A 22,984-nucleotide genomic window follows, 5' to 3' on the forward strand; every position below is an offset into this window, starting at 1 on the left:
CCTCACATAGCAACTCAGGAGACAATTATGCACTCATAAGGCTAATTGCCTCGTGACAAGGTTCCTGCTGCAAGGACAGGGCTCTAAGCTGTGCCATGTTAGCACTTCAAAGATCTGGGTGGAGGCAGGCATTGTTTTGGCATACTAACATAGCAGAATGCCACATGCAGGGGCCAATTTCCAGTGAGATGCTGGGCACGTCCAGCAACACACAGGTAAGTGCTTGCTTCCAGCATCACGTTTAAATTGTGCCTGACAAAGGCAGCCGTTGTCATAAACACTTCTCTCAGGTTGGTACAGTAATTTCTATCGGTTACCGCATTTAAAAAAATCAAACACGAATGGATCGTTATTCCTTCGTTATATCATCTCCAGATTGTAATATGAAGTGGGGCATATAGGAGACTATGTGGCACTGGCCAAACACACAACCGCTCGGCTCTAGCAAAGTGGCTATCTGGCACGCTTGTAGGCCTCACCTTAGGTCTCAAGCTACTAAGACAACCACTCAAGACAGACTTTAATCAGGAATTTTAATAGGTTTGTTTTCCATTTAAATAAGCTGCATAATAAACAAGATTTAGGCTGACTTACTAGCGGAGTTCAATGTCTAGCAGTAGCAGAGTGAAAGCATCCAGTAATTATGCTGCCATATAAAGAAGGCCAGAAACTGTTCTCGTGCAGACTTCTTAGCCCTTTGGGTGAGATTGTGGTATCCTATTCTTAAAGCCAAAACTCTCACAACTTGTTCTCAAAAGTGTCTGCCCTTTTGGAAGAGAAGATGTAAGAGCAAATTGTTAAAACAGGCAGAAATCTTGAGAGAGCACTCTGCAGACATTGGAACCAATTCTAGAAATGAAAAACAAAAGGAAGCAGAATTCCCCAAGGCTATCAAATGAATAAGCACCGCAAATCCACTACTACTTTTTAGAAGCCCTGGTTTGGTTTACCTTTATGATTCTAGCAGCTAACCTTAACATTCAGTTCCTAAGTATGCTCAGACAAAACTTGCCTCTTCTGCATTATAAACTGACTAGCTAGTGCCCATGAGAACTTTTCAGTTTATCCCTAATGACATGCATAATCTGGGGGTGAAGATCAGATTTATGCATTTTGACCTTCAAAATTCACTTAAACTGGATTCCATAGTGAAAGCCTTTCTGCAGAACAGCCCTTCCTCTATCTTCATAATAGTCGTGGGAAAGGGCTGAATGTTTTAATCTGCCTTCTAAAAGCAGACCGGTTCTTATGAAGAGATACACTTGGTACCCAAGTGATCCTATACAGGAGTTTTTTTAAAAAAAATGAAAAACCCACTAGAAGAATACAAGCTTCAAATTCTGCAAGAATTACGATAAATAAGCAGCTGTTGCAAAAGGCAGTCTTCAAAGCCACTGACGAGCATGCTTGACTGTAGATGATGAGGGGTCTTTTGACTTGATCAGTTTTTTGGAAGAAGAAGGGCTAAGCGAGCCATATATTCCACTTTTTGTGCCAACCCAGTGATAATAATAGTGGTTAGATGAAATCTGAGCTCTGTTCCCTTGTGGGTTGAAGTATGGCATCATTACCGGAGGCAGGACGATCTCAACAGGCTTCAAGACCATCATTTTCTCGTCGGACTTTGGTTTCCTAATAGTTCGTTGCCTTTCAAACACTTTCTGTGTGGATGAGGAGGTGGGCGTGTTCTTCAACATCACAGGTAAAGATGAGTTTGAGAGCGGCTTGGCCATTTTCTTCACTTGCGTGGGATCATTTGTCTGGTTTATGGTTTTCTGAGTGGTGCTGCCAATCTCGTTCGATACGGAGGAATCTGAGTCAATCTTGTTGGGTTTCATTTCTCGCTCCAGGAACTCCTGAATTCTGGACTGTATTGCTGCTTCTTTAGTCGCAGCTTTTGTCGGAGCTACTTTTTGTTTCTTTTTCTTCTTCTCCTCTCTTTTAGATGGTTTTCCTAAATCAATGCCTTCCAATAACCCTTTTGCTGCGGCACGAGCTAAAACATCTTTTACTGACACAGTTTCAGATGGATCTCTCTGGAAGTTAAAGGAACATCAAATCAGTTGAAAGAAACTGTCATGTATTTAATTATTTGGAAACCAAATATGCTGCCTCTCAGAGACCTGCTGGAGCCAGCTCACAACTGAAACAGTACAACAAAACCAAACAAAGCTGTTAAAATGATACCAGAGCATAAAAGCAGAGTAGAGCAAACACTAAGAAGTCTAAACTCATGTTCGTAAAACAGTCGTCAGGCTAGAAGCCAACAACCAAAACAGATTAAAATAGGGTTGCTAGCTCTGGGAAATACCTAAAGATTATGGGGTTGGAGCCTTGGGTTTTAGGTTTTGGGTGGGTTTTAGGGAGTGGAGGGGCCTCAGTAGGATATAATGCCATAGACCCCACCCTCCAAAGCAGCCATTTTTTCCCAGGGGAACTGATCTTGATTGTCTAGAGATCAACTGTAAAAGCCGTAGATCTTCAGCAACCCTAGATTTAAAAGATTGAACCCTTCAGTGAAAAAGCCTAGGTAAAGAGAAATGTTTTGGACTGGCAACTCAAGGAATATGAGATAGGTGCCAGGTGAGCCTCAATGGAGGTGGCATTTCAAAGGTGAAGTCTCAGCTCTACAGCCAGTGGCACAGAGAGCAGGCTTGAGAAGAGGATCTGAACTTGGGCCTCCTCAGCGGCATGGAGCACCTTTATCAACTTCAGCTGATGCCACCAGCTACAGTCACTGCCCCAAAAGCATGATCTGGCCACGGTGATTCATGATCTGGATCACATCTAGATTAAATTATGGTAGTGCATTCTGCCTGAAACAGCTATATGAAAAATAACTAGCATCTTGTGTTTATTTTATATTTTGGAGGCAAGCAGCCGTTTCTCTAATGGGTAACTATTATGCCCCCGGTTCTCTAGGCCTCATTGGGTAAGTCTGCTAAGGACCACCTAGGTTCTTGTATTAACTGCACTCAAAATTTACTGTAAAAGAAAAGGGAAAGGATTAATCTTCCAATACCATCTTATCATTTAGAAGGTCCAAAATTCTGAATTGGGTGGGGGGGACCAAACTATAATTAAAAAATTATGATGGAGCCATTATAAATTTTCATCTTAGCCATGGACCTGTTTAATGATCCTACATAAGCCAACCACATTCATGTTTGGTTTATTAACGCCATACCTCTCGAGACAAATGCAAGATTGGGGAAAAGGAGAAGATTAAAGAAGTATGAAGAAAAGTACTCCACAAACTTTCAAGACCTCTGAATATGAAATAGATATGGAGAGGCAAAAGACAGTACAATTAAACCTCCACTTCATTTGGCTAATCAAAACAGGATCCCCTGTGCAATGGTAGCATTTTAAATGAAAAAGGTGGGTACATTAAGGTATCCTTTCCCCTTTAAAATGCAAACAACAGCATGAGGAACCCAGTTTCAATTAATGAAACGAAGCAGGGAATTAAGGATTAAACCCCTTCTCCCACCCCAAGCAGTCCGTCCTCATTGGGGCTGCACATACAATTTACCTTTTACAGATGGTTTATACCCATACAATAGTTTTGTGTCAAAACATGACAAAGACAAAGAACCACAGGAAGAGACAAAAAACCATGTTGAAATTCAAGAGACACTTGAATAATTTTACTGTTCACCAGTACTCCCTTCAGCGCTCAGAAGCAAATAAATGAATAAGCATGTGCAGGAGATCACATTTTCTCGGCTCAGAGGGACAAAGGGCATCTTCAGAATGGGGTGTTTCCTTTTCCTCTTTGCTCAGGAGGCAGGAGTTAATATTTAAATTTTCCTTGACTACTGAGGGTAAACGCCCCCTGAAGCCAGTTCTATTTCCTGCCTTATAGGGAGAGCAGCCTTTAAGCAGCTCTCAGCTCAAGGAGAACAAATCTTTACTCTTATTACCTTTTCTATTCTTATCTATACTACTTATTGCTATATCTTCTATGCTCTTTCTATCTTAGATAGAAGGCCAAAAAAAAAAAAAAACGCCAAAACAAGATGGCGGATCGGCAAGAAGACGATTATATCGCTTCAGCCGATTTGGACCCTAGCCTACTAGCAGCTATGCCGGGTCCTTCCGAACCCTCCACCAGTCAACCTGTTGACTCAGGGGTTAAAAATAAAAATAAAATCGGCTCAAGCGGCGGAGGCAGCAGCAAGCGCAAAAGGGTCGTCTCGACCAGCGGCAAGCGCGCTAAACGCCTCATAGACGCTGCCCGACTCACAGGCGCTCCGAAAAGAAGCGGACGAGTTCCTGCAGAAGAAGCCTTCACGGTAAGTAGCCAAGGCTCTTTCTCTTTAAGCAACTGCAGATTTCAGGGGCCCTTACTGAAACAGATCTAAAGAGAGCTTTTCTATAGCTAAATATGCTATCCCTGAAGGTCCAATTATAGCACAGCAAACACATTTCCTCTGAAATACAAATGGTCATATACTGCAATAGGTAAGACAATTAAAAAGGTCAATATACTCAGTTTTGCTAGGGTCTGCATAATTATCTATTTACTTACTATCTACCACTTACCTCTCGGGACAGAATGGCTATAAAACAGCTGTTGGAAATATCTGACAGTTCCAGTTTGAAAAAATTCTCAGCAGAGGTATTTATTTCTGATTTGCAGCATAAAGGAAGGACAGGTGGGCAAAGCCTAAAGTAGACAGTAACACATAATACTGAAATGATAGTCACTGTTTCCTTTAATACACCTTCAGTAATTGATTTTTCTCTCATATACAGGACACTGAACATTGTAACGGTACTCTGTTCCTTGCAAACAGACATTCCACTGTGGGTCTTAAGGAAAAGAACACTGAAGTTACCAAGTTACCCTTAAGGCTTGTTGTCAGGAGGATACCCTCCATACCCTGATAACGGACCAGTGAAATAATTTTGACAAACACTCTTAGAGAAAATCTAAATACTCTGACTTAGAATGACTTAAGAACGTCAGAACAAGGGCTGATCTTATTCTGTACCTGGGAGTCAACTTCTGCCCTCCTACTTCTCTCATCATGTGCAGCAAAGAGTTTAATGTCATCCCAATGGGGATAGGTTAACCTTCATCTAATGACGTGGAAGAAACCTTCACAGTAAGCCTAGTATTCCTTTCTCAACCAGTGGAGGGAATCCTGACTGAGATATTCAACAGCCTGGTATAGTGTTAAGAGTGGTAGTTTGGAGCAGTGGTTTGATTCCCCACTCCTCCACATGAGCAGCGGACGCTAATCTGGTGAACCGGGTTGGTTTCCCCACTCCTCCACATAAATCCAGCTGGGTGACCTTGGGCTAGTCAGAACTCTCTCCAAGCTCTCTCAGCCCCACCTACCTCACAGGGTGTCTGTTGTGGGGAGGGAAAGGGAAGGAGATTGTAAGCCGGTTTGATCCTTAAGTGGTAGAGAAAGTTGGCATATAAAAACCAACTCTTCTTCAATAATTACATACTCCTTCAAGAGCTCGACAATTATCCTCTGGGATAAGCTGATTCGGTTTACGTGTCCAAATGATGGCAGCTCTGGGAAACCATCACGGGGGAAAGTACAGTATCAGGTGAAGCACTTGGAAACTCGGCTGATTCTGAAAGCTGAGTCGTTACGGCCGGAGCCATCGCTGCAACGGAAGATCCGTGGGTGGCAGCAGCATTCGAAGAGAAAAGCTAAGAGGCGGGCAGATCCACAGCTGTGGAAGTCGTTGCCCGCGGCGCCAAGGATGACTGGCTAGGAGCCACGCCGCTGTGCCTCGGAGTATGGCTAGCAGCCTCTCTGCGCCATTTTGTCTCACCCACGTGTGTGCAGGATGGGTCGGCATTCTTTTTAGCGCTTTTGTTAGAATTATTGGGCACAAGCTTCTTTCTCTTCCTGCCCAATTCTTTGCTTATAGTCTCAGTGGCAGCGCCGAGACTGCCTGAGGGCTCGTCTTTTCCCTGAATAGACGCCACAAGTAAGCCTGGGTCAACGTCCTCTGGCGAAATATATTAGTCACTACGGACCTCCGCCATGTTGTTTTGGCAGGAAATCTCACCCGGCCTTAGACTGAGGCAACTGAGCCCACAGAAAAGACAACAGTGGGTAAAAAAACACCGGGGGGGGGGGGGGAAGACAGACAAAGGTAGACACAAGACAAACTAACGGGGAAAGATCTGCGATCTAAGTTTGTTAAACTTAATGGCAGCAGAGAGCTGCGAGAAAAACGCTGTCTCCCTGTCAGGGGCAGGAAATAGAATGGAACTGGAGAAGAAGGAGGGGTCATTTCCCCCGGGAGACAGGAAGTGTATACTTTTTTGTTCCTGCCTCCCTGATCACGAGATGGAAATAACCCGTTCTGAAGATGCCCTCCTATGCAGAGCAAGAATGAGGCAATTTCTGCCAGTCACATCAGGGTAACAAAACTGCTTTCTGCAGTTCCTAACATTTTTTTCTTTTGTCCTTAAAATTATGGAATTGTTATTGGTGTGACCCACTTTAGGTGATCAGATAATATAATTGTTTTAAAAATCTGTTCCTTACTTGTACTGTGGGGCCTTCGCTCCTTCTGCTCCAGATGTGAGCGCCTTATTCACGACAGCTTCGTTTTCTTCTGGGTAAACGGAACAGGTGCAGTAGACAAGCGCTTGCACTTTACTAACTGCAAGTATGCAAAACAGCATCTTTTGGATCAACAGAGTTAAGAATTTCTAATGCAGAAATACATTTTAAATATTTATTAATGTGCAAGTCCCAAATTGATTCTAAAATTGTTTCTCCCAGTACGCCCCCTGGAGAGTGGTTCCCCACTCCTCCACTTGCACGGTAGATTCTAATCTGGTTAATCGAGTTGGTTTCCCCACTCCTACACTCGAAGCCAGTTGGGTGACCTTGGGCTAGTCACAGCTCTCCTGAGTAGGGCTGTCAAAAAAAAAAAATTCGGTACAGTTCGGATTCGGCCGAATTTGACCCTTGTGGGTTCAGTACGTGCCGAAGTCCGAACTCCCCCGCTTCGGATCCCCGGTAATTCGGGGGGATCCGGAGTTCGGGGGAAATTCGGCCCCCGCGCGCCTTCAGAGGGATTCCCTGAAGGCGCGCGGGGGCCCTTTAAACTGATCTGCGCCTCCCAGCTGGGAGGCGCAGGTCAGTTTAAAGGGCAGCCCGCCCCCCTTCAGCGGGCTCCGCTGGAGAGGCTCGGGCTGCCCTTTAAACTGATCTGAGCCTCCTAGCTCCCGGCCGGGAGGCTCAGATCAGTTTAAAGGGCAGCCCGCGCCTCTCCAGCGGAGCCCGCTGAAGGGGGGCGGGCTGCCCTTTAAACTCATCTGAGCCTCCCAGCTGGGCGGCGCAGATGAGTTTAAAGGGCAGCCCGCGCCTCCCCAGCGGAGCCTGCTGAAGGGGGGCGGGCTGCCCTTTAAACTCATCTGCACCTCCCGGCCGGGAGGCGCAGATGAGCGGGCTCCGCTGGAGAGGCGCGGGCTGTCATTTAAACTCATCTGTGCCTCCCGGCCGGGAGGCGCAGATGAGTTTAAATGACAGCCCGCCTCCCTTCAGCGGGCTCCCCTGAAGGGGGGCGGGCTGTCATTTAAACTCATCTGCGCCTCCCGGCCGGGAGGCACAGATGAGTTTAAATGACAGCCCGCCTCCCATCAGCGGGCTCCCCTGAAGGGGGGCCGGCTGTCATTTAAACTCATCTGTGCCTCCCGGCCGGGAGGCGCAGATGAGTTTAAATGACAGCCCGCCTCCCTTCAGCGGGCTCCCCTGAAGGGGGGCGGGCTGTCATTTAAACTCATCTGCGCCTCCCGGCCGGGAGGCGCAGATGAGTTTAAATGACAGCCCGCCTCCCTTCAGGGGAGCCCTCTGAAGGGAGGCGGGCTGCCCTTTAAACTGATCTGAGCCTCCCAGCTGGGAGGCGCAGATCAGTTTAAAGGGCAGCCCGCGCCTTTCAGCGGGCTCCCCTGAAGGGAGGGCCGAATTGGCCGAATTTATTCGCGAACTCCCGAACTCGCTGAATTCGGCCCCCCCGGTTGCCCGCCAGATTTGAGTTCGGATCCGTCCGAACTGAAAATCACCGAATCAGGGGAAATTCGGTTGATTTTCAGTTCGGACCGAACCGAATTGACAGCCCTACTCCTGAGAGCTCTTTCAGCCCCACCGACCTCACTGGGTGTCTATTGTGGGGAAGGGAAGGAAAGCCTGTCTGATTCTTCCTTAAGTGGTACAGAAAGTCGGCATATAAAAACCAACTCTTCTTCTTCTTGAGGGCAGCAATGGTTTCCATCAGAGCTAGCCTCCCTGCTTTTCCCCTTCCCATCCCTCTTACTATGTTGTCTTAGATCATTTAAATAGGGGACCTGGACTTCTCTTTCTGTGCAGGCTGTGTCTCTGTATGCCAAAACTGAGAACCATTTGATTTTAGCTTACAATTTTAAATTAGCATTGACTTTTGAATGTTTTTACTCTGTTTTATGATGTTTTAATTCATGTTAGCCATCCTGTGCCCAGCTTTGGCCGGGATAGAGGGCAGGATATAAGTCCAAATAAATAAATAAATAAACATTTTGGAATAAGAATTTTCATCCCATTTGCCTAGATTGCTTAACAGGAACTCACATTTTCACCAGAAATAAGTTGCATGTCCCAGTAAAGGGTGCTGAGGACCTACATGTTCTGACTGCCCTTCTCTATGCTATGCCAAATCCACAGCCTGTCTCTGATTCACATTCTCTACTGCTAGTTTGTGTGCCCATTTTTCACTTGCTACTAGGGCTTCCACTGGTCAATGAACTTTTAACAGCACCTTTATCTGCAAATACCATCAGGTGATGGTGGTGATCCCCCGCCCCAGCAATATAAAAACCTCACCTGCTGATGTTTTGCAAATGAAGCTTTTGTGAAAGGTTATGACAGCAGCCATGGCTGGTTTTATTTTGCAACCCTACCCTTATTAACCGCCCATACTCAAATTTCACCTTAAAGCTTAAATGAATAATAGAACACTGTTTGCTTAGTAGTATACTACTAACCAGAGGGCTATACCCTAATTATAAGATACAGCCACACCGAGAAAGCACTGGTTAGGATACGTTATAAACACATTCTGATCTCCCCTGTCAGATTACATATTATTTTTAAAGTAAAAACTGAAGTTCTCTTCCCAATTCCCCCCTAAAATCTGGCTGCAGGTAGAGAAGCAGAGGAAAGTATTTCCTTAATGTTAATTCCTGTTCTCAAGAAAGACAGGAGGATGTTCGTTATCCTTTAGGTCAGTGGTCTTAATCCTTTCCAGATCTAGGACCTACCAACAGGAATTATCCTTCAGGGTGCCATGCTGCAGCACTCTGAATGATCAGGTATCCTAGAAAGGGCGGAGTGGCGTATAAAGATGCCTTATGTAAATCTGTATTTTAACAAGATATATATTGGTAGTATGTAAGCTATTTTACTTATGGAATAATTGTGTTCTTATTTATATTCTGGTCTATGACTGTTTTAAATAAACTTGACTTGACAGGTATCCTGGGCAGATCATGAGACTTTACTAGGGAAGAAACCTTTGCAGAATTAGGAAACATTGCATCTGTAAAGGCAAGCACATTCCCCTTATAATACCTAGGGAACATGTATACCCACCACCCCGACCAGGGACAAACAGGGAAGTCGAGTGAAGGAATGACAGGATACGGCAACACGGCTAAAGGATTTTCCTCTTCCTGCTCAGATGAGCCTGGAAAGAGGGCATATGAAGTTTGCTAAATGGCAGGTGAGATCCTGAAAGATAAGGAATGCCCTGCTGACTCCATGGGAGAATATGTAATCCCCCTACAAGAACTACCTCTGAATGTCTCTTGCCTTGACAACCCTACGGGATCACCATATGTCAGCAGTGACTTGATGGCGTTTTACACACAGACACAAGAACCCAAGGACTGATTATTTAGATGCCAGTTAATGTAGATGCTTATTAGTATCTGTCATATAATTTGCTGAACAAAAGAAGTGAGACATTTGCATTTCTCTCCCACTTTTTCCATCTCTTTCCTTCAAGCTTCAGTACCCAGGTTTTTATTTCTCAGGCACTCAACTCCTGTACTGTATGAAGGGCTATTCACAAGTAGGCCAATGTCACTTTGCATCTGTAATTATTTTTGCACACGGTGATTGTGTAATAGCACTAGATTATGTTCTGAAGTAATCTCTTTAAAATTTCAGTTCAGAGTTTAGCAAAGAAATATACTTTGCTCCTCTGAAAGAAGTGCTTGATTTAAAAGAGAGCTGGCACATGTGGACAGAATAATTTCAGTGAAAACAAATCACTTTGTGGGAGGCTTTTATGATCTACATTATGTGCAACTTTAAAATTAGAGACTAATTGTTCCAGGTTAAAGACACTTACACTGCATTGCACGCGTTAATTCTTTAAGCTGCTGTTGAGCAAGAACATTGAGTTTCTCTTCTGCTACAGACCCTTGGGAGAAGTCTCTAAGCAAGTCAGCATCTTCAAAAAGAAAAATTAGAAAACAGGAAGCTATATACAATGGGTATTCGTATGTTGTGTCTGTTGGCAATTCATTTCACACTGGATACCACAATCAAGACTATGTTATGGGGTGCGAGGACTCTCCAGAGAAGAGGTGAGGTCACTGTTTGTTGATATGCCAGGTCTTCCTTCCATTCAGCTATTCATACGTTAGCAACAGCTGCAATGAGACAGCCAGCCAAATGACAAAGTAGTTTGGCAGGATCACACCCATTGGACTGAAATGGGATGCTAGATGAACTTTCGGTTTGATCCTACAGGGACGTTCTTTTAAGCTTGCTTTCCTGCTGTCATGTTTGTTATGTGGAAAAATTTTTATTAAATTACTGGTTTGAAAGAACCCTACCCACACTGCAAACACACAAAACAAACAAACCCACACACACATCAACAGGACTGAACAGCTCAGCTCAGGGTGAAGGTGAAGGAAGTGCAAAGGTGAAGGAAGATAATGTGGACTGTGCTAGGAGACAGATGGGAAATCTCCCATGTCACATTTAGACTTAGTCTGCTAGCTGCCTGTCCTTAATTTAGATCACATCCTGTTGGCCAACTCATTGAACCAGCCAGTATTGGAGTCTGCCAAATGCTGCATCTGTCTCTCTCAAAACAAGATATTATGCTGGTGCTCTAACCAAACAGATATCAAAGATCAGAATAGTGACCCAACAATGAGGTATTTGCTGGAAATATGTAAGTACCATCATGGCAGCAAGAAGAGTAACCACATGTGAGTACAGATCACCCATCTCCTTTTCATTTCTTACAAAAACCTGTGTTTTGGAAAAAGTAATTACGCTATAGTACCTTCATGTTCGTTTAGAATAAATTCCACTGGATTGCTAACACCCAGGCCTGAACAACGAGGCAGTAGTAAAATAACTTTAACTTTCTGCAGTTTATGATCAGTTGGTTCAATGCTTGTAAAATCCTCTTGCAATAGTAAAATATCTGAAGAAAAGCAAACAAAATCACAAATTAAGATAACTTCAAGATAAGACAAATGAACACTGGGGTTGCAGAAATCCAACAATGGCCTCTAATCCCAACACACTGATAAAATAATTAAAAACGGTCAGTTAAGTTCAAGTACAATTATATACTACCAGCAAGTAAACTACTTTTATACAATGAAAACGAGAGCGACGGCATACTTACTTTTACATTCCATCTGTGCGAACAAATTCTTGAGCTCCGCTTCTTTTGTCACTGACTTGACTCCACATACAAATATTTTGGAAGTCTCTTGATTTGTTAGTACTGACATGTGGGCTACAGTGAGGCCTGAACCGGCGTGCGCTATTAAGATATCATCATCCATATTCAATAAAGACTTCACAGAATGCACAGCAAGGCTCCGGGACTTATCCTAACGGTTAAACCAACAACACTGGGTTAACACCCAAACCTGTAATTTTCAAGCTGTTCAACCAGTGAAGATGGTTTATTTCAACAGGACTAGTAAATTAGAATGCAACACTGACATAAGTACCCAGATCTTTTCACACTCTATACACAAGTGTGAATTTCTTCCCACTCATAAGCACCCATATAGTAAGTACGTAAATATTTTATTTGTAGATAGCCATAGGCCATTACAAAGTAAATAAGACTATAAAACAAGAAAATCATACAATAAAGATAAAAGATAAAATACAAAACGCCATATAATTATGATAAAATACTATATAATTAAAATATACCCTAGCTGGCCATCAGTTCTGGACAGTTACATTCTTTGGCACCAGTTTAGCTCTTATCTTCTTAGCTGCTAGAGCGAAAAGTGACATTCTATAAGTGATAAATGAGTCGGTATCTGACAATAAAAATACTAATTTATTGGAATCAGGAAACAAGTTTAACCCAGTTAATATCGTACAAAGAAATTTTTCCCTAGAGTAAGCACCCATATAGGTAGTTACTTGAAAGGAACGTATGGGAAGACAGTTTCATGCTTTTAAAGTAAATTTCACAGCACAAAGGGCCTCAAACAAATGCTTGCCAGATAAAGGAGTTTCCAGACACTCGTTTTGTGCAACCAGCAGTGTGGCTCCTTGTGACTGCAATCATGCCAGGGTTTACACAGCAAGTATTCCACTTCAAAAGGAGGAGTGCTGGGAAACTTTGCAAGCTGCCATATCAGATGGCTGGGAAATGGCACATATTTCCCCAAGCACAAACATCTCCTTTGCGAGTGCTATGCGCTATGGTGGCATGAGTATCATGGGTGCCTACCAGACGGTGTTCAGGCATCACTCTGGCAAGCACAGCAAGACAAACACCCCTCATTTCATCATATTCTTTCCATTATATACATACATCCATTTCATCCCAGCAATTCCCAATAGCATCCTGTTCTGAAAACGTGGTTCATTCTCCTTTGCTTCCTTCTTGAGGGCAAAGATAGCCTTTAGAGCAGGGATGTCAAACATACGGCCCACAGGCCAAATACGGCCCCCTGAGAGTTGTTATCCTGCTGGTGAGGCAGCTGAGGTAGCCATCACCGATCCCCACTTCAGATCTGGGCTGGCGAGGCATGGTTTGTTACAAGGTCCGGATAGAACATAAATGAGTTCAACACCCCTGCTTTACAGGATGGAGCAGGGACAGGCTGGTCAAACTGCACATTTGGAGAGGGGTCAAGCACACAGTCCCCCCTCCCCCCTCCCTCCCTTTCCATCTTGTGTCATTACAATTCCTCCTCCTACTAGGTGGTCTGATGCAGGGAAGGGCCCTTTCAGCGAGGAGAAAAAGCAGCTATAGCAGGGGCTAGGGAGGGGGCAAAGAGACAATTGCCCTGGCATGATGTAGGGGTTAGACTAGGATCTGAGAGACCGTGTTTGAATCGCTGCTCTGCCATGGAAGCTCACTGGATGACCTTTGACCAGTCACACACTCCAGACTAGCCTTCTTCACAGGGCTGAACAGGATAAAATGGAGGAGAGGAGAACGATGTCAGCTGCTTTAAGACCCCACTGGGGAGCAAGGCACAGAATAAATGAAGTAATTTTTAAAAAAATTATCCTATTTTATGCCCTGGCTTGTTTTTTAAAAAATTTATTGCCGCATTTTAATTGTAAGCCATCTCAAACAGGTCCCTGAAGAGATAGCATGTAAATTTCCTAAAATTAGAATAATAGAACCATAGAGTTGGAAGGGACCACCAGGGTCATCGAGTCCAACCCCCTGAACAATGCAGGAAATTCACAACTACCTCCCCTCCACACTCCCAGTGACACGCCCAGAAGAGGACAAAAAAAACAAAAAACAACTCTCCAGGATCCCGAAGACAGATTCAGCACCCCCTTCCAATTTGATAAATTGCTCTCATCACACCTATCCCTGCCTTTACACCTGCTTAACACAAGCAGCATCTGAAGAGAGGCGTGTCTGCCTGTCTTGTGTTTTGTATTCCTAAGGGCAGACTCAGATAGGTTGTACTTAAAAAACAGCATCTGATGAGCAACACTTTCACAGTTCAGAGTCACCAGATTACAGATTTAGGGCTTTGTATGGAAGCAGTGAGTAAGCCAAGGCCGGAACAAAAGACACCTACACAAACTGTGCATTCCTGAAGGAGGGGACGAATTATCGTAGGAGCTGGTGTGACCTCTATGCCAGCATCTGTGCCACTCGTGCCATGCAAACCGGCATGGACGCCGGCGTAGGGCCACTTACGATGGCCCCCCTGGACCGCAGGGGCAGCACAGCCTTCGGACACTGGTGCAGCCTCCTGCTGGTGTTCTCCCAGCACAAGTCCCCATGCCGGTGTCCCGGCAGCCCTTCCTGGGGTGTTCTGGGAGTGGAGCTGCTGTTAGGGGGCTTCCTAACCCTGTTCATGCTGGGAACACCCCCTAACGTAACGACATTGCTGTGACACCATTTTTGGTAGCACAGCATCACTGTTTGCAAAAACAGATGAAGGGATCTGCTTAGGATATATCTATATCTATATTATCTTACCTGTAGTAAGAGCTTATAATGAGCGAAGAGGTCCAAAGTAAGCAGCCGTTCCTTAACAGTAGAAGGGAAGATGAGCAAATCTTCACAGTGCACATCTAGGCAATATGTACAGCCATCGAATTTTGACAAAGACTCCACTCTTGTGAATCCTTCCTTCTGTAAAGTAGTGTGAACTTCTTCTAGGCTGTTGCATAAACACAGCTGTTAAATTGGTTACTCAATATTAATTAAAAATTCACTTTGTCTTCTGCAGTTGTGTTGGAAACTCAAGATAAATCTGCACTGGCACCCTTTATAGCATATGATTCCATTAAATTTAGTTCATTCTTTTTTCCATCCCTGGAATCTCCAGTTAAAAAGGACTAGGCAAGTGGGTGGTGTGAAAGACCTCTGCCTGAGACCCTGAAGAGCTGCTGCCGGTCTGAGTAGACAATACTGACTTTGATGGACCAATAGTCTGATTCAATATAAGGCAGCTTCATGTGTTCAAGTGGCCCGGGGCTGTTTGAAGCATCCATGATACTGCCAGAATTCTTGAAGGGCACCAGTGGATCCAATATAAGGGTCACCTGTGTCAATGTATCTACACAACTGAATAAATTTCAGTCCTGGAAACGGATAGTCAGAGTACCAAGCAAACCAGTCCAATCATATTTTTCACTAAGTGTCCTAGTATTTCATCACTAGTGTGTTCACAAACAAAGAATACACTTACTTGAAAACATGTCAGCAATGTCATTATGAAGAAGGAAAATGTTAAATTAAAGCTTCCGCCCCTTACCTTACTTTCCGTGTATTCACCCAGGCAAACAAGGGCAATGCAGAGGCCCTCTGCTCTTGCTTCCGTATAGTTTCCGGCAGAATGCATTCTATGGAAAGGGCATCATGCTTGATTCGACACCTTGCTAATGCTGCCGCCAGCTTGGTTTTAAAACTACAGATCAGAAAGAAAAATCATAAATCTTGAACAAAATATTTTTTCAAAGTCCTATTTCATGATTATTTATAGCCTGCTTGCACCAGCAGTTCTAGTTTCTTTCCCAAAATATCAGTACTGGGATAGAAGGCAAGAGAGATGACTAACAGATGATTTCCATCCCCACAGCATTTACAGCAGACTCTTCATCACAAAGGCAACCCAAATGGTGCCGGAACTCTTTCATCTGCAGAAACCCTTAATGGGGTGGATCCTACTCCTATACTACCACTCCACTGAGCAAAGCCACTGCCATTCTGAGTAGACGATACTGACTCTGATGGACCAAGGGTCTGATTCAGTACAAGGCAACTTCATGTGTTAACTTAAGTGGGTTTTTCGTTCAAGGAAGAGCCACTTAAGTTGGAGGAAAGGCTCCTGAGGCTGGAGGAAGGCTACTTGGAGGATGGTTGGAGCAACCCAAATTTTGTAAACTACTTTAAGCACCCAAAAGTGGCTCACATGCATTGTCTCTAGAGTACTTACAACAGCCTTTAAAGGTAGACATATGTTACCACCCCAGCACTGAAATATGAAGCTGGGGCTGGCGGAATAGTAGGTTGTGCATAGCTACCCAGGAAGAGCATGGCTGAGTGAACATTTGAACTATGCATTTCCCTGCTCACATCTTGCACATTCAGCCATTACAGCACACCAGATCTATTAACTCGCAGAGTCCAATCATTACATATGCTCAAATATTCTTATAAAAATAGGTTTGATAATCTTATGAGTGCCAGGAATTTTCTGCCATTTTCATTTAATAAACAGTACATTCACTGCCTACAATTTTTCTTTGACTAGGATTCAAAGAGCTCTGCATGGCAGCCTTGGATTTTACACAATAATATTTTAAGCCAGAAAGATTGTTTTTAAGTTATAACAGCCCTACAAGAAAAAAGCACTGTTATTTTAGTCAATTTTGTCAGCTAAAACTAATTTAAACCCAGATGTGGGGATTTAAAATCTGAACAATAAGTTTCCAACAGTGCTTATACAAGGATAAATCATGGACATGTACCTGTACAGGTAACACTCAACTTGTTGGACCTCGGTTATTGAGTCTTCATCATCATCAATATTCTGGCGGGCTTCAAATTTCCGATCTTGAAGATCATATAACATCACAACCACTAGACTTGTCAATTCATCAGGCTACAAAAAAGCATGGCCACATAAAAATAACAGCAGAAAACAAAAAGTTAACATCAAACCTACAGTGTTTCTTCCCCGACTCCTTCAGACAGACTGGACCAGCAAACATCAGACAGATTATAAGGCTTAAATGGCATCTGTTCAGGTGTTACAAGAATTTGCTTTAACTTCTCAACCTGTATCTCTGCACAAAAGAATGGGGGGGGGAGCCGGGGAGGAGCACGGCAGTTACACAAACCCAGCAACAAGCTCGGTTCATGCACATTCAGACTTGATGTCAGCTTGAAATGATGTCTGAAGGCGGCTTTAAAGTCGATCACGTTCTTCTTGCCAACAGAAATAGTTGGAGAAAGTGTCTTTTTCCAACACAGTTGCCTGGCACTGTGGTATGGCTAAAACATTTAATTCTCAGCTTGAACTTCACATGGGGAAAAAAGAGCACAGTGTGCATGGATGCTGAAATAGCATTCGATAATATGAGATGTGAGATGTGGCTTATTTGCCTTTGAAAACACATAATTCTTTGTTATCGTCCTCTGCGCTCAGCACAAACTGTTCCCCACTGAGTTACATTATATGATTTAATTATATATTCATATTGGCTTTATAGTTCTTTTATATGCCTTCTAGAGGAGATATTCATAATGTGTACAATATAGAAAATGCAAGACAGTGGCCTGGGTCCAAACAGATCAAGAAGACTTAAACACCCATACGTTTTCTTAAGAAGAGGTGGCAATTTTTGCTGATTCCCCCCTCCCACTCCAAAACCCCCACTAACTTGCTGCTGAAGGTCTGACTCCCCAGAACAAAATTTCAGGGGCTAAGTGGAATGCAATGGGAAGGAAGAATCAGCAAAATTTGCTACTCCTTCTTCAGGCACTTAAGTTTTCTTAATTGTATGGCTGGATCCAGACTATTATGGCCATTCACGCTAACACAGTATAACATATAAGTAACTTATCCTCTAACATATTTACTCACCATTGACTGCACTGGATAGGTGCCACTGTCAATCAATATATTTTCAAGAACATCTTGATCTACAGGAAAGAAATTGTTCTAGTATAAAGCATGTGCAGATTAACGAGCATTTACAAATTCATGGCAAGCAGCGGAAATAAAAGGTTATGAATTAAAATCTGGTGGACCCCCACCCCAATGTAAATCTTGATTTTAATGCCTGGTATGTCCAAGACATATGTCCAAGAAGAAAGCTGATAGGAAGAAAGAAGATTCCTTTGAAATGTGGTGTTGGAGGAGAGTGTTACAGATACCGTGGACTGCCAAAACAACAACAACAACAAATCAGTGGGTTATAGATCAAATCAAGCTGGAACTGACCCTAGAAGCTAAAATGACTAAATTGAGGCTACTGTATTTTGGTCACACTATGAGAAGAGTCACTGGAAAAAACACAATAAATTGAGTTCACAGTTTTCTACGTCTGTCAAAAAACACCCCAAATCCAAACACAGCACATTCACATCTGTGCTTTGGCACAGCTGGATTCAACAAAGCACGAGTAACCAATGTATGAATGGAGACATTTTAGTAGCTGTGGCTTCTTCTGTTATAGAACTGCACTAACAGCAGAAGCCGTGCCTTCTATGCAGTTATGCAAGTTCTCCCTTCCATGCAATGCATAAGAAAGAAGGACATACAAGCTGCCTTATACTGAATCAGACCATCAGTCCATCAAGGTCAGTATTGTCTACTCAGACTGGCAGCAGCTCCCCGACAAAGAAGTGACTTTGTTTAATGAAACAATTCATGAACTTGAGATCCAAGATCGCTCGCCATTCTTTTTGGAGACTGTAAAGAACACAAAGTAAACCCCCAAGCAGTGCCCTTCTGAGGAACCAGTTCAATGGCCTTTACATAGAGCATATGTGGAATGGCTGCCATGGTCCTTAGATGTTTTCTGATCGGAGAGACCTGGGAGACTGAATGAATCGGTCTGGATTCTATGCAGTAACCAGTCTGTATGATCTTATTTACCCATAGGTCTGGTTGGGACAGATCCCACTGCGATAGAAAGTGCTGAAGTCTCCCCTCTCCCCCCACCCAACAGCCAGCGATCTGGCTTCATTATTTTCCTTGTTTTTTGGGACTTGTTGTCTGATTGGAAACTGAAGTTGGAGGATCTGCTGAAGCAGTTGTTTTTATGGAAGAAACCTCTGCTGCTGGATCATGAGTTCCTTCTCTAATCCGCTTGGGGACGAGACAAGGTGTGGTACGAATGAAAGGAAGAGGCAGCCCATGCGTCCTCAGATGCTTAGGCATAGCCTCCTTTTTGATCCTTGTCTCAACTAAGATTTTATCTAGTTTGTCCCCAAATAGTCATCCTCCCTGAAAGGGATAGGCCATAACAGAAGAAGAAACAGAAGAAGAGGAAGAAGAGTTGGCTTTTATATGCTGACTTTCTCTACCACTTAAGGAACAATCAAACCAGCTTACAATTGCCTTCCCTTCCGCACAACAGACATCCTGTGAGGTAGGTGGGACTGAGATAGCTCTAAGAAAGCTGTGACTAGCCCAAGGTCACCCAGCTGGCTTCATGTGTAGGAGTGGGGAATCTAACCCGGTTCACCAGATTAGTGTCCACTGCTCATGAGTAGGAGTGAGGAAACCTACCCGGTTCACCAGATTAGCATCCGCCACTCATGTGTAGGAGTGGGGAATCAAACCCGGTTTACCAGATTAGTCTGCTGTTCACGTGGAGGAGTGGGGAATCAAACCCAGTTCTCCAGGTTAGAGTCCACCGCTCCTAACCACCGCTCTTAACCATTACTCTTTTGATACATGGCTGATGCCCTCTGCGACTCTCCTGTCGTCTCCAGGTATTAACTGGGACACCTTTCTGCTCCAGACAATGGAAGCTCTGGCCAGGATGGCTACAGTGGCCGAAGCCTGGACGGCAAGAGCCAAGGCCTCGTGGGCTTTGCTGAATGCGACATCAGCCTTTCTATCTAAAGGGTCCTTGATAGACCCTATGCCATCTTTGGACAACATCCCTGAAGACTAAAGAGCTGCTACCTGGGTGTCCACTAGTGGCACCCGCAGCATGTCCATTGCGTGTGGTGCCACTGGAAATTGCCTGTTAGCTAAAGGCTTGTCCCATTCAGCTTTCATTAAGGACTCAAAATGCTCTGGGAAAGGCACTGCCTTATTGTGAACCTGCAACCTGTGGAAGAATTCCTTGGTCCCATTTGGCCTGGTTTTGTTCTTAGATTCCTCTAAGGGGTCATGCTGTTATGAAAGGTCAAGCGCCATGATGGTCTTGGACAGTAGCAGCTGACAGTCCTCCCCAAAAAACAGTCTAGTCTGTTGGTCCTCAGTCATGGGAGAGCCTCGTCAGAGGAAAATTCCCCTTCTGTCTCATCCTCCTCAGAGTCTTGCAAGCACAGAGGGTAATCGGATCAGTGGGTGGGGCCTGCCCCCAAATAACTAGTCTTTCTGGCTGCTTTAGTGGGTCAATGGTTGTGAAACTCCCCCTGAGAAGCCTCCAACCCCATTCTAGGGTCTCACTGGGCCTGTAGAATATGCTTAGGGGAACCTGCCTCAGAGATCTGGGAACCTCTGGGAGACTGAAGTAATGGAGCCTGTGATAGTTGTGGGTGTTCCCTCAAGACTCTGCCCATCTAGTCGAAAATGTCTGCCTGTGTAACAGGCCTGCCATCCATGTCCTCCTGGGAAGGGGAAAGAGGTACGTTAGCGACAATAGACAATGGAGCTGGAAGTGTTTGGCTTGGTGCTGATTGGGGAGGGTCTGCAGCTCAGTGGTAGAGCATCTGCTTGGCATGCAGAAGGTCCCAGGTTCAATCCCCGGCATCTCCCGTTAAAGGGACCAGGCAAGTAGGTGATGTGAAAGACCGCTGCCTGAGACCCTGGAGAGCCGCTGCCGGTCAGAGTAGACAATACTGACTTTGGAGGACCAAGGGTTTCATGTGTTCATGTGATTCCTCCTGGCGGGCTGGCAATCCCTTTTTGCCGCACTGGGCCAAACAGGAAGCCTCCAAGGTAATTTCTCCTGCCGCTGTTGTTTTTTGTGTGGCACGTCTGGCCTCCTCCTTTTTGGCGTGATGATCTCCTCACCTTCTCCTCCCTCCTCTGTAGGACTGCGATGGCTGCCACAGGATTTGCCCTTATGGTGGGGCGCGGAGGCAGTTAGCCCAGAATCGGGGTCCTCCTCCTATAAGAATTTGTTGAGGTTTGTCTCCTCCTGAATCGCCATCTTGCTCCAGCATTGAAGGCGCAGGAAGGAGAGCGAGGGGAAGTGCTCGAGAATAGAAAAAGATGGAGAAGGCTAGCAAAACAACATTAAGTTAGAGTAGTATGAAGAAAAGGGCTATAAGCTGCAGAAAGGAGATACAATCTAAAGTAAAGGTTTTTCTAAGCTTAGATGCTAAAGCTGTGCAGAGATACTTTGCTAAGCAGCTCTCCCCAGCGAAGTGGGAAGGAAACTGGGCAATTCCCGCCCGGGAGACAGGAAGTGGAAGTTTGCTCCTGCCTCCTCAAGCATGCAGAGGGATTTGCCCAAGATCAAGATGCCCTTCCCTCAGAGTGAGAACTCTAGATGAGCAACAAACTTACTTACAAAACCTTTTCCCACTTCTCTTTTGGATTCCTGAGCATGTCATAGATAGGTTAGAAGACACACTTCAGTACTTCAGTTAATCTAAAAAAAAAATCTGAAGGCTATGTGATACCCCTCCAATGAAGTCAAAAACATTAACTGCCTTCTACACAAAAGCAGCCAGATACACAAAATCCTCTGTTCCACATACAGGTTCTTAATTGGAACATGAGCTTAAAATAACACCAAGAGGAGGCACGCGCGTAAGTAACCATTTCAATATGTCATACTATCACTACCATGAAAAATACCATTTCATTCAAAGACAAACATATGTCAGGGGAGGAAAGCACACAAGAGAAAGGAGAGAGCAGTGTCATTGGCCAGATTACTCCCAATTTTCACCGAAAGGGTCTTTTGCCTTACTCTTCAGGATGCGATACTTTCCAAGAACAGTTTTGTCATCTTGCCTCTCAGAGGCTTTTCTTTATCACTATATTATCAAGATTTGTAAAGCACAGCAAATGCCCAAGTTTAGTTTTTGTATTCATGGAAGTGTCTAGCCTAGCAGCGTGCATCGATTTTCCTCTATTTAAGCAGCACTTTATATTCCATGAATGTTGCTTATCATTGAGGACCAGGAATGGTTTCTCCTCTTTGCCCAAGAGAGACAAGCTGCTGTTACCATATTTTAGGCAGCTCCCATGGATTCTGACAGCTTCTTTTCACTTCTGCATACTGATCCAGACATACTTATCTCAGTTCAGCAAGTTGCCAAGGTAACCCCCCTCCACCTTCATTGCCTATTACATGTCCCACAGCGCCTGAACATTTTGTACTTTTCACCAATGCTTGACCTTCTAGAAGACCAAAAAAAAAAAAAAAATTGGCCATTGTTGATTAGAGAAATACCTTTAGAGGGGGGACAGAAAATGTAATCTTTTGGGCTCCTTTTGAAGGAACCATGCTTTCAAATCAACGTGAACACTGTGACAGGTTCATAATAATGATTCCACAAAGATATAAGCGAATTTGCTTAATATACATAAGTTTAAAGACCAAAGCATACATACTTCCCACTTATTACACTGTATATCTTTCAAGTAGATGTCCCAATACAATTTGGCAAACAAACAGGGCAAGAACTAGAGAGCGTTTCTCACTAGGTTAAGCGTGTGCATGAGACCTAGCACTGGGAAGTAAGACTGTCTTTGAAAACACAGGCAGCACAATCTCAAGCGTGCCTACTCAGAAGTAAGTTTCTTCACTGAGTTCAATCACACTTGTAAACATGCTTAGGACTGCAGCTAAGAGTTAAAGGGTCTCGCAAGGTTTCTGACAAATTTGAACTTTATCAGCCAACAACCTAGAGCAGAGGAGCAAAAGGACACATACTGTATTTTAATTCCTTACAGGAGAAAGAGGGAGGGCAGATTTTATATTTTACTTACATTTTAGAGCACTGAAAGCCAGTTCATAGGACAAACGCTGGCATCGCTCATCTTTGAAATCTATTGCCAGTGGGAGGGGTCCATTCCCATACTTTACCAGTATCTTATCTTGAGGCTTTTCCTTACGAATACCTTGAAAGATGTTGGCTGCATTTCGGTATATTGAGTCTTGATAGCCAGTCTTCTCAGTCAGACTCGTTGAACTTTTTTCAGCAGGCGCAATTTCATCGGAAAAAGTCATTTCGTGGAGATTTGAAATATCACTCTTGATGCTATCATTTGAAGACAGCAAGCTATTTCTTAGGATGGGCATGGTCTTCCAGTACTGATATACCGGCA

The 22,984-nt window shown here is 44.1% G+C and overlaps 1 protein-coding gene across 1 annotated transcript; it reads right to left on the minus strand.

Annotated features, from left to right (window-relative positions):
- Window positions 1-1,301: 1,301 nt before the first annotated feature.
- On the minus strand, window positions 1,302-22,958 carry NSUN7 (NOP2/Sun RNA methyltransferase family member 7). The gene is made up of 11 exons (XM_056855622.1): window positions 22,646-22,958; window positions 17,600-17,658; window positions 16,482-16,615; window positions 15,266-15,418; window positions 14,485-14,668; window positions 11,680-11,890; window positions 11,329-11,472; window positions 10,378-10,479; window positions 6,528-6,645; window positions 4,549-4,672; window positions 1,302-2,036 (listed from the first exon to the last, which is right to left on the minus strand). Exons 1-11 carry the CDS (start codon window positions 22,956-22,958, stop codon window positions 1,386-1,388), a joined length of 2,193 nt encoding a protein of 730 aa, XP_056711600.1. The 3' UTR covers window positions 1,302-1,385.
- Window positions 22,959-22,984: the final 26 nt, after the last annotated feature.

This window comes from Euleptes europaea, chromosome 9, assembly GCF_029931775.1.
Source record: "Euleptes europaea isolate rEulEur1 chromosome 9, rEulEur1.hap1, whole genome shotgun sequence".
NCBI classification, from domain to species: domain Eukaryota; kingdom Metazoa; phylum Chordata; class Lepidosauria; order Squamata; family Sphaerodactylidae; genus Euleptes; species Euleptes europaea.